The sequence below is a fragment of the Pseudorca crassidens genome, chromosome 3 (assembly GCF_039906515.1).
Source record: "Pseudorca crassidens isolate mPseCra1 chromosome 3, mPseCra1.hap1, whole genome shotgun sequence".
Lineage (NCBI taxonomy): Eukaryota > Metazoa > Chordata > Mammalia > Artiodactyla > Delphinidae > Pseudorca > Pseudorca crassidens.
The window spans coordinates 142,381,792-142,396,191 of NC_090298.1; the positions used below are offsets into that span (position 1 = coordinate 142,381,792).

The window sequence follows — 14,400 nt, forward strand, 5'->3', positions numbered from 1 at the left end:
TGGCTTCTGCCTCATATTATTCCAGAATATAAAAATAAGACTGCAAAATCAAAACGAATCAATGTTTATATTTAAACATATTCTGCAAGCAGTAATATTATGCCAGCTGGTGAACTGCAATTGAATTCAACATTAATAGTCATTTGAGATGGGGTCTGAAAACATCTTCATATGTTGATAAGATGTGGAGTAAGTCTCCCAGGTTAGTATATCTTCATCACTCATCAAGCTACAGAATTATTTAAAACCTAGAAACCTTTACTACCTTCAATTGGTGACATGTGAAGTAGTTATTTACTTTAAAATGGTGGGAGTTATAAAGCAAATATTTACTACGTACCAAATAGGTGCTGGGTACTATGTAGGCATTGTCTTATTATCCTTACACTAATGACCACTCCCATTTTACAGATGGGGAAACTGAGGTACACATGAAGAAGTGACAAGCCCCAAAGTTTCCTTAGGACTTGAACTGGAGCAGGAATTCAGATCTTAAGGTTTTGAGGCTGAGAGAGGAGTGGGGTTCTTCTTAGTAAAAACCTTGAAATCCAAGGCTTACGTATTTGCTTTCTCCTCCTATCTTGGGTCAAAATAGAATTTGGCTTTGTCAACAGTGATAGGGTGGGCCAGACCACAATTTCAGAGAAGTGGGAATGGGAGCCTTAACCTCCACTCCATGGCTGTTAAGAGTGATTTTGGTGTGGTTCAGTTTCTTGTGCTTGAAACAGATGGTAATGCTATTTTATAATGTTACTTTCTGTCCATGGCGGATCAAAATCGATACTTATAGATTATCAGACATTGAGATGAGGGTCTTTAAAAAAACTAGCTGATGACCCGACCTTGTGGACGTGAGGACGTGAAATCCCTGTTGAGACCTCTTCTTTGCCCCTAAATGTTACCATGGTTACCAGTGGTGAATGGATTACCCAGAAGACAGCTCAAAACCAGAATATTCTTAGTATTTCTCAGTGCCAGGTCCTCACGGCCTGCAGCAAAGATTCTATGACGCCAAACCAGTTGGATGGCTGTTGTCACCAGGTTGTAGAAGGAGCCTCCAATTAGTATGGTTTCCCATGAAGTTTGGTGTGTTATGCAGAGGGGGAGGTGGGTTTTGTTACCAGGATGGACAGCTGACGTGCATCACGACCCCAGCCTAACCCAGAGACCCTGAAGCATGGCAGCTGACAGAGAGAGATGACACAGTGGTTTGGAGATGTAGGAAGTCACAGGAGGGCATAAGTTGTGCCCACCCTCTCCCGCCAGATCCTGGAGGTCCCAGGTGGGTTTGGCATGTGGACCTGGGATTCTGTAGCCTAGAATCAATCTCATCTTAGAAATAGGGCAGGTGGGACCAGCTGTCCCTCTAAGAGATTGTCTCCAAGTACATAGCTATTCTTATTTGCATTTTACAGTTGGTGAGACTGGCACACAGAATATGCCTTCCTCTTTTGTCTTGAGGGATTCCTGACAACAGAAGTTGTGACCACGGACAATATCCCATATTAAAAATAATTTCTTTATAATCGTGAGTTGAGGTGATCTATGAGTGATAAGCTATACTTTACATAGACATTTAAAATATTGTATTTTGTAGATATTTAACTAAGCATTTATTGGTTCTTTAATTTACTTTTTTTTTCATATTTTGGAGGCTCTGAATTTATTTCAGGTCCCAAATACCTTTGTACATCTTGGAATTGCCTGTGCTCATGGTGTCCAATGGATAGAATGACACTTCCAGCAGCATTAATGCTCACTGGCTGTGGTTAGAAACCTAACATTTTGTTAAAGTATAATTTTCGAAAGATTAAAATCATGACATACAAATGTATAGTCAACATGTGACAGATTAATTTAACCCATTAATGAGGGAACAAGAAGCAAGGTAGAACCAGCTCAAAGAAGTATCTGAGAAGCAGCTATATATCTGGAAAGGAAGAATCTTGAAATTGCTAAATCAGACACAAAACTGGCTGGTGTCCCACAGAACAATAAACCATAACTTTTGGCCTTATCTTTTCTACTGTACAGAAATCCTTTGCATTTCTCCTGGTCCAAAAGAAAATTATTTGCAACTTAGCACTCTTAAACAAGTTATGTAACTTTGCAGAGTCTGGTCCCTAATCAATAGTAAACAGTAAATCAAGCAAAGAGATGTTCCCCTAGAGAACCAAGTAATCCCGGTCAGGACTGCTAGGTACACTCCCGTATGACATTCAGAGGACATGTTGTCACCCTTTAGCTTTATTCCCAAGTTTTGAATGAATTTTCTTAACAGTAGAAAAGGGGTTTCCTGAGCAAGTCTTTGCCACGGTCATGGCTGGACCTAGATGAGTGGGTACCCAGGCAGGTAAAATAGTTCGGCACCCCTTCAAATCTATGTCTTTCAATCTCTGTTCCACGTTTATGCAGATGGGTCAGGGGAAAACTGATTTTTCTGTTAGTAAAAACTACATACAGAAAGAAAGTCGTTTACTCCTTCATGTCTATCATCCCAGCAGAGTCAGTTCTGAAAGTATTCAGCTGAACATTTCCTTTTTTTTTGGGGTATCATGGTTCCTTCCTCAGGTTCCTTTGGGGAGTATCTAAATCAAATAACTTAGTGGGAGGTAGAGCAAAGAGTTTTAATTTTAGGTAATACATGTTTTGTTTTTATTGGTAAGTAGTGTGATTTTTATTGGTAAGTTTCTAAATTTCAGCAGATATCACTGTGGACTCCAAGTGCTCTCCGACTGCACGTGTATACTGCAAAATGTCCAAAACAGGTGACTCCACAGAGAACAGAAAGGAGATCAGTGGTTGTCAGAACTGGGGCAGTGACTGCCAGAGGGCATGGGATTTCTTTGGGGATGATGGAGATGTTCTGGAATTAGACAGTGGTGATGGTTGCACAACTTTGTGAATATACTAAAAAGTACTGAATTGTATATTTTAAAAGGGTGGATTTTATAGTATGTGAATTATATCTCAATTTACAAAATTGAAAACCCAGAGAAGGATCAGCACAGCAAGAGATTTTTTTTTTAATTTCAAAAGAGAGTGACATTTACTTTGTTGCAAGTGTAGGGGTCAATGCACATTTTGCCATCTAAGAGAAAAGAATGGTCTGGATATCAGAGTGAACATATTTGAGGCTTATTTCCATGGTGTTTCAGAGCTCCCTACCCTGCCTGCCTGGCTCAGACCATAGTTCAGCTTGGGCTGAGCCTGTCTTTAGTGACCTGTGTCAGAGACAGGCTCTAAGAACTGAGAGGACCCTCTCATCTCCTCTTCCCACGTGTAATATGAGTCTAAACTTTTTCAGACCATTTGAAACACCTGCTTCGATCCACCCGGTGCTTTAGCATTTGATGTTGGTGAGGCCCACTCCTCAAATTAGAGATTTCACCACGTTGTGTCTAGCATTATGAGGCAGCCATTATTTGGGGGGTGTAACCATGAGAAAAATCCACTTCAAATAGTTGTCTCAGTGTATTCATCAATGCTTTGATTCATCATATCTCTTAAACCTACAAGGTAGATTTTATGAACACTGTGTAACCAAAATGACATCTGAGGCCTCCCGATCCCTTGAGATCTGGACAAGGTTGGTCTGATCCCACTCATTCACTACCCTCTAAGAAGTCCACAGCCCTCCCCAAAACTCTGGTGGCTTCCCAAAGGGCTCAGGCTCTCAGATTCTTACAGTCTCCTCTGCCTCTAGGTACCTAGCTCCTCTAGGGTCCCTTCTGTTATGTTCTACATGGACCCAGGTGTGAAATTCCACTTCCCAGGTTCCCCCCAAAAGCCACCCATACGAAATACGCACAAGGACAGTGGACCCTTCTGGAGATCTTTTTGGAGGAGGAGGGGTGGAGAAGGGTTTACATCACATCAATGCTCACAAAAACAACATGAACACTAGGCATTCCCTTTTCCTTGAAGTGTCATTTGGGGCATGTGCATGATTCCCATCTTGGTGGCTCTTGTCTCCTTCCTCTTTTCCCATCCCTCCTCCTCACCATCTGCCACCCCAGACTGTGCCTCAGGAACTCCAAATTCTTCTCCCATCATTTTGCAAATAAATGTGTTTTCAGATTCATGCAGATGCTAAACAGAAAAAAAGGGGACTCGGTTAACAATAAAGGGGCCTTCTCTTAAAAAGGTCATTTAGGTTAAAAATAGCATAAAGGAGAATGTATGCAGCACCACCATGTCATGGATGAGGAAATGAGGGTCAGAAGGGACTGCATCTGTCGCTCTCATTGTCCTGTCTGGCTCAGCCCACTAGATCAGTTGCACACTGGATCCCAGGGAGAAGGGCTTGAAGTAAACTCAGAATGATCTTCATCCCTAAATCTCTATGAGATATTGGGTACCCAGGGCAGCCCTGACTTGGTCTCACATCCTGGAGTGAGCTCCAAGGGTGGTGGGGGATTTCCCCAACTTTGGGGAAGGGGTGGCTTGCCAGGTCTCAGCATCTGGAAGGCTCAGAACTGACAAAGCAAGAATGCACAGCCATTCAGGGCAGGGTGTGTACATCTCATGACTGGAACCTACGACCAGATGGGAGCACCAAGGGACAGCATGGCTTAGATCAGGCAGTGTTGTGAATGCCGAGCCAAGTAGCCTGGTTTGTATCCACAGGTGATGAAAGCCACACAGGTACTTAAGCGCAAGAGTGCTGAGAATGATTTGCCTTTTAGCAGTAGCAATGGTTGACGTTTATTGAGCATGTATTAATATCTAAGTTCTTTTATTGCATTGTTCTAAGTACCTTGCAAGCATGATCTCCAGCAACCCTGGTGTGCAAGGAGGTAAAGTAACTTGTTCACACAGCCAGATTTCAAAGCCAGACTGAGACCATGATCTACTCACCCTTTGTGAGTGCAACGAGGTGGCCGGACGTATTAGAGGAGGAGAGAAGTGAGACTGCAAAGCTAGTTGGAACCCAAGAAAGCACAGCTAGGCCTGATCCAAGCTGCTGGCCATGGAGATAGGAGGAGAGAGCACATCGAAGACCCTTTTGGAGGACCTGGAGGCTCTTTGGATCTCTCAAGCGCTGCAGAGAAACCTTTTTCAAGACAGATTCAAGCAATTCACATTCTCTCCATGATTTTTCTCCTCTGCTCTCTCCTCACCCTCACCACCTCACCCAGAGGGAGAAGGCAAGCAGGAAGGGCTGGGAGTGTGGGTGGTGGGGATAGCCTCAGTGATGTCTGCTCTGAGTGGGAAGCCACATGCCATATCCCTGCTCTTTCCTCCAAGGTTTCCTGCAGAGAAACAGGGCACTTCTCCTGTATCTGAGGCCAAGAACTGGGCCTTCTTGTCAAATGTAGCCTGTGAAAAGTCTTGGTTTTGCCTGTACAGTGTTTTAAAAAAATTTTGCCATCTTTTCAAAGATCTATCTGTCTGTCTATCTACCTATCAATCAGTCATCTATCTGTCTCTCTCTTATTTATCTATCTTTCTATTATCTATCCATCTATCTATTCATTCATTTATTCTAACACTTCTGCGATATTTATTATGTGCCCAGCACTTTTCTGAGATCTTTACAAATATTAATTCATTGAAAAGTACTAATAGACATCCAGATCTATGGCTTCTCTTAAAAAATAGAATCAGGCCCCACATCCCCAAAAAGTAACATCACTGTACACAGAGTTGCTGCAGCCCCGTTCAGCTGGGGTGTTACTCAGAATACATATAAGTAGTATGGCAGGGGCATAGACCCACTGCAGGAATGTTGGTCGAAAACCACCAGTGTGCCCTTTGCTGTTGTCTTGCACCAGTGAACTTAGGGGGCCCCTCTGGTCATCCGAGTCTGGGAACCCCTGGGATGAGCAAGATACGTCCTGTGACAGAGGCGTGCACCAGGGTGAAAGTGATAAGCTATTCTAAGAAGGGGCAGGGATAGCTTTGAAATGAAGGTGATGCTAAAGCTGAAATTTGAAGTATGGCTAAGGGAAATTCTTCAGGTTTGGAAGGGAATTCTGCAGGGGACATAGTCATAGAGTGAGATTGTGTAAGAGGCTAGGGTCTTGGGCTGGATGGGGAGGGTGGAGCATAGGGAGAGAGGTAAAAGAGGATCCTGGACCACTAGGCAGAGCCAGACCATAGTGTGTCCCTGAATGCCCTGCTCAAGTGATGATAATTTGAGGGAACAGTAGAAATGGTGGTGGTGGAACACTGAAGGGTGCTGGAACGCTGAAGGGTGGTGGAACACAGCCAGGCAATACCAAGGCCCAGATTTGAGTCTTAAAGATCTTGCTGTAGGCCAGGGTAAAGAACGAGCATAAGGTATGTAGGAGGCTGGAAGCAACTGTAATACTGAGGAGTAGGAGTTTTAGGGAGCTCCAGGGAATTTCCAATCACTCGGGAGACCCAGGTCTCCTCCATCCTGAGGATGTCGAGCTCTGGAGTCAGGCAGACTTCAGTTCCCACCCAGGCTCTGCCACTGTAGTGCATTAGATGGTCATCCAGTTAACATTCATCCTTCACTCCACCTCAGTTCCGTGGGAGGGGTAGGTATACTCCGTCCTTGACTTGCCCATGAGACTTACTTTGGTTAATGGTATGTTTGCATGCAAGATGCTCAGGAACCTGAAATGCACTTGTGTTCCTGGGCTTGCTCTCTTGTGCCCCTGCCTTTTTTGTGAGAAGAACATGCCTGTGTCGGCCTGCTGGTCCCAAGAGAAAAAGAGAGACTTATGGGGCAAAGATGAACAACCCCAGCAGAGCCCATCCTTGTTAGCCAGCCTACAGCTTCATGAGTTATATAAATGTTACTGTCATATGCTGGGAGTGTTTGTGGATGTTTGTTACGCAGCACTACTGCGGCTCTTGTGAACTGATACAACCTCTCTCCAGTGGTGTGGCTTCGGCAAGGCTGTCCTCCGCTAAAGAGACCCCAAGGAGGAAGGCAAGGCTTCGTAGAGCTCATGGGAAACCTGGAGCGAAACCAAGGGGGTCTCTGAAAATTTCTTCTACCTAAATGACCTGCCTGCACTGACTGGAGGTAGGGCATCTCTAGGAGGAATATTCTAATTTCTCAGAGATGAAAGAAGCCAGAGGGCATGGTAGAAAAGGCACAAGTGGATGGTGGGGCTTTGGGGAGCCAGGCCCCGCCTAGTGTTATTGGTGGGAGCTTGAACGAGCTGTGCCTCTCTGGAGGGGTATTCAGCAACACACATACTCCCTATCCACAGTTACACTTGTAGGTATGCTAAACACACGTGCACAGACAGACGGACACACACACGCACCACCCCCGATAACCACAGAACCCACTTGCAGGTGTACACAGGGAAACATTGTTTCAGGTGGTCAGCATATTATTATTTTTTAAATTGAAGTATAGTTGATTTACAATGATGTGTTAGTTTCAGGTGTACAGAAAAGTGATTCAAATGAACTTACTTACAAAACAGAAACACCACTCACAGACACAGAAAACAAATTTATGGGTTACCAAACGGGAAAGGGTCAGGCAAGGGATAAATTAGGAGTTTGGGATTAACAGATACAAACTACCATATATAAAATAGATAAACAACAAGGGTCTATTGTATAGCACAGGGAGCTCTATTCAATATCTTGCAATAACCTATAATGGAAAAGCATATTATTATTTAAATAGCTAGAAATTAGAAGCGATTCAGATGTCCACGGCTAGGGGAAACAGCTAAATGAACTGTGGGTACCGATACCATGGGACAAAATAAGGAGGGGGCCCTTTATGTGCTAATATGGTTGAAACTTGGAGACAGATTATTGAGTTCAGTTCCCGAGGTGCAGTATAACTTTTATGTTGAAAACCAAGCAAAACTGAACTAAACACCATACAGCAAACTTGTTAGCAGTGGTTGCCTTGGAAACCACTAGAGGAAAAGGATGGGGAGGAGTGGTCCAAGGAACTCCGGCTTTCTCTGTAACGTCACAATTTTGAAAAGAGGCTGTGTCTGATTATTGCTTAATCCTTACAAATTAATTTCATAATATGAATGATTAAAAAAATATCTGGACTTTGGAGACAAGCAGGTCTGGGCTGGAAGCCATGTCACTTGGATTTTTAACTTGGGGTGAGCCCTGTCCCTGTTCAGGCCCCAGGTGGTGGGGATGCTAACCTCTGCCTGTGCCCAGTAGAAAAACTGGACCAGTGCCTGTGGAGGGGCTGATGTAACGTCTAGATGCGTGAAAGGGCTTGGAATTGTCAGTTGAAAGCGAAGGACTGGTTTATCTGGGAATACCACAGCCCAGAGGGCATGTCCCTCTGGGGGTCTATTTCCTTGGGAATCCTGCCAGGCCCACCAGGTACATGAGAGCCTTCGCAAAGCCCCAGGGAGTGAGGGCCGAGGTCCAGCCAGGCCAGTGCTCTGATTCACAAGGTGGCATCTCAGGGTGTGAGAAACATGTTGTTCTGCGTGACCCTGAATGGGGAGGTTGTGGTCATGGTGCAATGGCCTCCCAAATCACAAAATTATGAGCCCCGTAGGGCTGCTGGCAAGGTGAAGGGAGCCTTCTCCCAGTCACCCTGTGGGCTGTTGGTGACCATTGAGGGCTCCTGAATTATCACTGGAATGCTTGGAATTCTGGTGGGATTTGGGAACTGGGGTGGGAGAAGTGTGTTCTAGGCTGTCATTCCTTGCTTGAGTGACCTGGAAAGAGCCCCCTAAAATGGACAATGAAGACGATCAACTCTCCCCCAAGGCTCCAGACGGAGTCTGACCAGCCAAGTGTTGACTGTCAGCGGTTTAGCTGAGAGGAGATGCCAAGTGGATTCCCTCCCTCCTGGCTCCGAGCATTTCCACCACCTGCCACACTTCTACCCTGCGTTTAAACACAGCCCGATGCGCACCAGGAATGTTTCCTCTTAGAAGTTCATGCTTCTTTGGTCCACATCCTTCCACATCACACACACACACACACACACACACACACACACAACTCCCACTCTTTCCACCCCGAGCCCCCCTGTCCCACTCCTTCTCTGATTCCCTGGTAATGCCTGTCTCTCTGGAGGGCATGGAGGGTCTGATTCCTTTGGGTTCCCAGCCTGTAGCCTGAAGTCTGCTGTAGGGTCTGGAGTAGATCCTAATAAGATGCCGCTGTCAACCCACCCCTGCAGTGGAGCTGCCTGCGCTCACTCTGCCTCCACCCCCAGCCCCCTCAGTGGATTTCCCCAGACTGGACTCTGAGAGATCTTTTTATACTCCAGACCTCATCATTTCAGTCCCCTCTTGATGAAGGCCTTTCAAAGCCTTCCCGTTACCCACAGGATGAGACAGTGTTCCCTAGTGCAGCTCCCTCTAGAACTTCTCTGCTCCAAGACTCCTGCGGTAGGCCCTTGTACCCACCTGGGCCTACTTCCCCTCCCGCTGTCCCTCCTCCCTTGACCTTAGCAACAATGGTTTTGCTTCTCCTCTGCTTCCCACTGGTGGAAGCTGAACCTGTTGGAACAGGATTCTGGAAATTGTGGTTCCCAGGCTTCCAGCCCTGGCTGGGCGCCTATAAAGTGCCCCGATATTTACTGCACGCACAGTTATCATTCAGGGGACACTTCCCCATCCTTTTGATACCATCTACATAGAGCTGCTGGACGTCATCTAACGACTCCACCGGTCTACTACTTTCATCTTCCCCAAGGACCTCTCAACATGCTCTGTCTTCTCTGCCCTGAAATATATCAAAATCCATTGCTGGCAGATCAGCTCCTGTAAGCTTTGATTGTGATGACTCACGACCTCTTCTCTGCCTCCTGTGGAAATGCATCAAGGTGTGTCTTGGTGCACCCTTCTGCAGGGCCCGAAGTTCAGGATCTCGCAGCCTCCTACAGCCTCCTCCTTCCACCCCAGGGGACGCTGCTCACCGCCGACACTGCAGTTATCAAACGGTGACCTTGACACTGGTCAACTCCCTCCATTTTCCAAACCCTTTCATGGGTGCCTTTGGGAATCATTCCTTGCACAGAATCAATGAATTTTTTTCGTTGACCTGGTTTTTTACCTACACTTCACCCACCTACTCTTGACTGTGGAAGACTTCCCCGATTGACAAGTTTTCCATTTTAAAGATGTCTTTTTCTCCCACCTACCAAAAGCATCTCTGGATCTGACAATTTCTGAAATAGTCCATTCCACAAACACTTACTGAGTGCCGACCATGTACCTGGCTCACTAGGTGAGCAGGAGGAAGATCTGACCCTTCTGATCAGCCCGCCCCTCATTTCTAACAGGGCATTTCAAGGTGAGACCTAATTACCTGAAAACTCTTTTACCTTTTAAGGCAATTTCCCAGTTGGCCTTTACCCCAAAATTTTATGATAATTCTTTTTCTAAATCAAGACACACCATATGATGAAGTTTGGGGAGTATTTCCTCACCAGGAAGTGAAAAAATAAAACCGCAAGGCAGCATCTGTTTTGATAGCTTTATTGGAACACGATGGTAACACAAAACATGGATCTGAGGGCCCACCACAGATGCTTCTCCTCTAGGGAGCATGCACCCCACTTCTGCAGCCATCAGGGGCTCCAGGAGGCCCCCAGGAGGGCAGGGGCGGCTAGAGTCAGACCTGCAGTGGCAAGTGGCATGTGAGCACATTGACCTCGACCCTGACCAGCTGAGTCTGTGATCAGCCAGACCAGTCTTGTGCTCCATCGACTTGGCCATGACTTAGAGATTCACCTGTCTCAGACTCCTGGGGAAATTTCCAAGAAGGGGATCCTGGGGTTTCCAGAAGGAATCCAGCCAAGAGACTGAGCATCTCTGGGGGCCACTGGGGCAAATCATGCCTTATATAGGCCAAACAGTCTTCTAAGGGCTAGACATACAAGGGTCAACAGAAATAGGCAGGACTCATGACCTCCTGAGTAGGGGAGACGGACAGGGGTCAGGGAACCACACAGATGACTGTAAATGACAACCATGCCCATGGCTTCCAAGGACAGTTCTGTGGGTACGGGTGGGAGGACTGACCCAATAGGGAGGGTCAAAGAAGACTCCCTCAAGAAGTGATGTTTTGGCTGAGATCCTGTGGCTGAAAGGGCAAGAGGAGCTTTTCAAGTCATGGAAACAGCTCTGTGTGTGTCCTGGTAGCTGGAGGAGCCGTGAGATAAAGAAACCCAACGCAGAAGGCCGCTAGGGTTGGGATGAAGAGATGGAAGGGAGTGTGGGGCAACAGGAGGCTGGAAGGCGTGTCGGAGCCCACCACGCGGGGCCTGAGGGCTGTGGGAAAGGTGTTTTTCTGTACGGGTTTGCATTTTGCACAGCCCAGTGTGGCCGTGGGGTGGACGGTGGGCTTGGGGGAGGCCAGTGGGGAATACGGGAAGCTGTTTCAATTGTCCTGATGGAGGGGATGGCAGTGGGACTGAGTGATGACAGGGCAGGTGGAGAGAACCAGGTAAATGGTGGATACAAGCGGGAGCTAGGATACAAGAGGATGGACCGTGCGGAGCCAGGAGAAAGTTGATGCCAAGATTGACCTTTGGAGCCCATGGCAGGGCTTCTGTCCAAGAAGGGGGACCCTGGGAGAGGAGCGGTGCAGGGAGATGGTCAAGGCGCAGCTGTGGACATGCTCATGGTGAGGTTGAAAGTTAGTCAAAGGCTCCCAGAAGGAGCCTGGGCTCCAGGTACACATGTGTGAGTAATCTCCTTAGAGGTAAGTCTCTTGGTACCTTCAGTGGGTGGAGACGAGGCCACAGAGGGCGAGAAATCGCAGTGAGAGGAGAAGACTCGGGACTGAGCCTTGGGGAACAGCACATGTGGTGGCTGGGGAGAGAACGGTGGGCTGAAAGAGGGACTGAAAAGGCAGGGGTGGATGGGGAAGGGGGACCACAACAGGGGTTCTGGGAACCAAGGGAAGAGTGGGCTCAGGGAGGGGCAGCGGTCAGCGAGGAGAGCCCAGAAACACCATCATCTCTCTGGGGCTGCCACCTCCTTCACCTCTTTGGGTCTCTTCAACAACCCTGAAAATAGGAAAGGAGAGCGTAGCCCCTAGGACAGAGGAGAAAAGAGCTGCTCCAAGGTGTCCGCCGCCACACCCACGGTCCCACATCCAGCAGAGGGTGCAGCGGGACCAGCTTCCCCACCCCTGCCTGTCATGTCCTCACCACCCCACCTCTCCCTGTCCCTCCCTGTGGCCCCGCACACTTGCCCCAGCAAGTCTGTTCCATGCCACTCCTTGTTGATAGAAAGCACCAGAGAGGGTCAGAACTGCAGCATGAAGGGACCCCCCCCAGGCTCCGGGTCTGAGCCTCGCTAGCAGGAGGGTCTGCTGAGTCAAGGAAATATCGTGGCCTCTCCTGAGAGGCAGTGTAGTGTTGTGTCAAGAGCATGGGCTTCTACCCACCCTCCCATTTGTCTGTTCGTCTGTTTGTTCCTTCCTTCCTTTAGCAACTATTCTCAAGTGCCTCCTATGTGCCAGGCACACTTTCTAGCTGAGTGGCCCCTTACTTCTCTGAGCCTCATTCTCCATTCCTGTAAAGACAGGTCGACCATCCCTGCCACATGTAACGAGGATGACGTGAGCTCAGGCGGGTGACGTACTCGGCACACAGTAGGTGTTCATTAAAGGCTAATGGCCTTCCTTTCCCTTCCCTTCCCTCCCTTCATCCCGCAGAACCCACGAGGGAGTGAGAGGCCAATGCTTCGTGGCAACAACCCTCTGCTGTGCTCAGAGGGCAGGCGTGTGTCGGCACATACACCTCTGTGTATGCACCTGTGCGCACATCCCCGAAAGTCCCACCGTCTCTGCCCGTGACTCAGGGCCAGCACCAACCTGAGCTTTGAACCCATGGGATTCAGCAGACCCAGACCCAGGGGAGTCTGAGTGCAGAGCAGTCTGCTCCATCCTAGGCCAGAGGACCCCAGCACCCACCATGTGGTCTGGGAGTCCCCAGACTCAGGCTAGGGTGTGTCCTCGGTGGTTTGGGGGCGGCTGCTGGGTCCTTAGTGGCTCCAGGAGTCAAATTTTGGTGACCAGAAGCAGGATGTTCAGCGTTCTGGGGCTGGGTCTAGACAGCCTCGGAGGGTAGCATCCTCACCGATTCCTGGGCTAGTGTCCTTAGCAGCTCCTCAGACAGTGGCTCTCCCGGCTGCTCCTCCAAGGGGCCTCCCATGTGTCTCTGGAGGAACCTAAGCGCCCACAGGCTCTTGCAGCAGCTCAGAAGATTGCTGGAGCACAGGGTGCAGGACATCGCTGGCTTCCTGGGGAGACACAAGCATAGGTTAGGGCTGAGGTGACCACTGAGCAAGGCCAGTTGGGCCAGACCTTGCCTCTGGCCTTTGCTTCTTCTAAGTCGGGAGCTGGGAAGGGGGGGGTGGTATGGGGCAGGGAACCTCCCATGTGAAACAGGGACTTGTTCCCTCAACCCACAATGGGGAGCATTCAGGAGACTTGCTTTCAAACCCCAAATCAGCTTCTAACAGGCTGTGTACCCTTGGTCAAGTTACTTAACCTCTCTGAACCTTAAGTGAAGGTAAAAATAACCACCTTTCCAATTCTTGAAAGGATTAAGTGTTATAAAATATGTTTAAAAGTATCCCACACATTGCCTGGCTCATGGTAGGAGCCCAGTGAATGTTTGCTATTTCTGTGTCTGAATAAAATGATTCCTGAACACCTACATCATGTTTTGCATGAGTTGGGGGAAGGCTGGGAGAAGAAGACACAAAGATTTATTCAGCCTTGCATTAAAATCAGTTGTGAATGTGTCTGTCTCTCCATTAGAATGTGTGGTCCCTGAAGGCAAGGCGCTTGCCTTTCAAACCCCTACTAAGTGGCTGCCGGCACATAGTAGGTCCTCAGTTATGTCCATTGAGTCAAGCTGATTGAAGGTCACTGAACGTAAGTTAGCCAAACACTTGGGAGGAAAGTTTTTAACAAAGTATTTGACATACATTTTCAGAAAGACTTCCCCCATATCTGGGTATACAAAATTCCTTTGGCCTGTTGCCTGCTAAGATGTGGACAGCTGACCTGCTTTTTCCTTCCGATACTTTCAGTGAGTAAGAATTCCTTCATCGTTTTTATTTCAAGCCTTCTGAGGTCAAGAGAAAAAGCCTCAGTGTGGAGGGCCTGTGTTTTTAGTACTCAACACGCAGGTGTCCCTTTATAACCCGGAGTGCGGGCAGGCTCAGAGCTTTAATCAGGCAATGGGATCTGGCCAAACTTGGGTGGCATTGTTTTGTGTCATTGTTTCTATGCTCACAAGTACTTTCTGTTTTCCACAAGTGATACTGCATTTCCATTTATGGTGATGATATAAAGTCTTATAAATATATTTCAGTGAAAACAGCCAGGTGGTGTAGAGACTTAAGTGTAAATTATGCAGTTGGGAGAGGACTATGGGCTGCACAGGGAAGGGGGTTTGCAAGCAACTGTGGTTTGAGGAGTGTCCTTGCAAGTCCTGGCCCA

The 14,400-nt window shown here is 47.7% G+C and overlaps 1 protein-coding gene across 4 annotated transcripts in view; it reads right to left on the reverse strand.

The window, feature by feature from the left end:
* Positions 1 to 10,406: 10,406 nt before the first annotated feature.
* The window catches only part of HRH2 (histamine receptor H2), a 48,484-nt gene continuing 44,490 nt past the window's right edge, over positions 10,407 to 14,400 (reverse strand). For 3 of the 4 annotated variants that reach the window (XM_067732805.1, XM_067732806.1, XM_067732807.1), the window contains one exon: positions 10,407 to 13,190. In XM_067732805.1, the coding sequence (XP_067588906.1) occupies positions 12,998 to 13,190 (193 nt within the window). In that variant the 3' untranslated portion in view covers positions 10,407 to 12,997. The remainder of the gene's footprint in view (positions 13,191 to 14,400) is intronic. The other variant, XR_010942299.1, reaches the window with a different exon arrangement.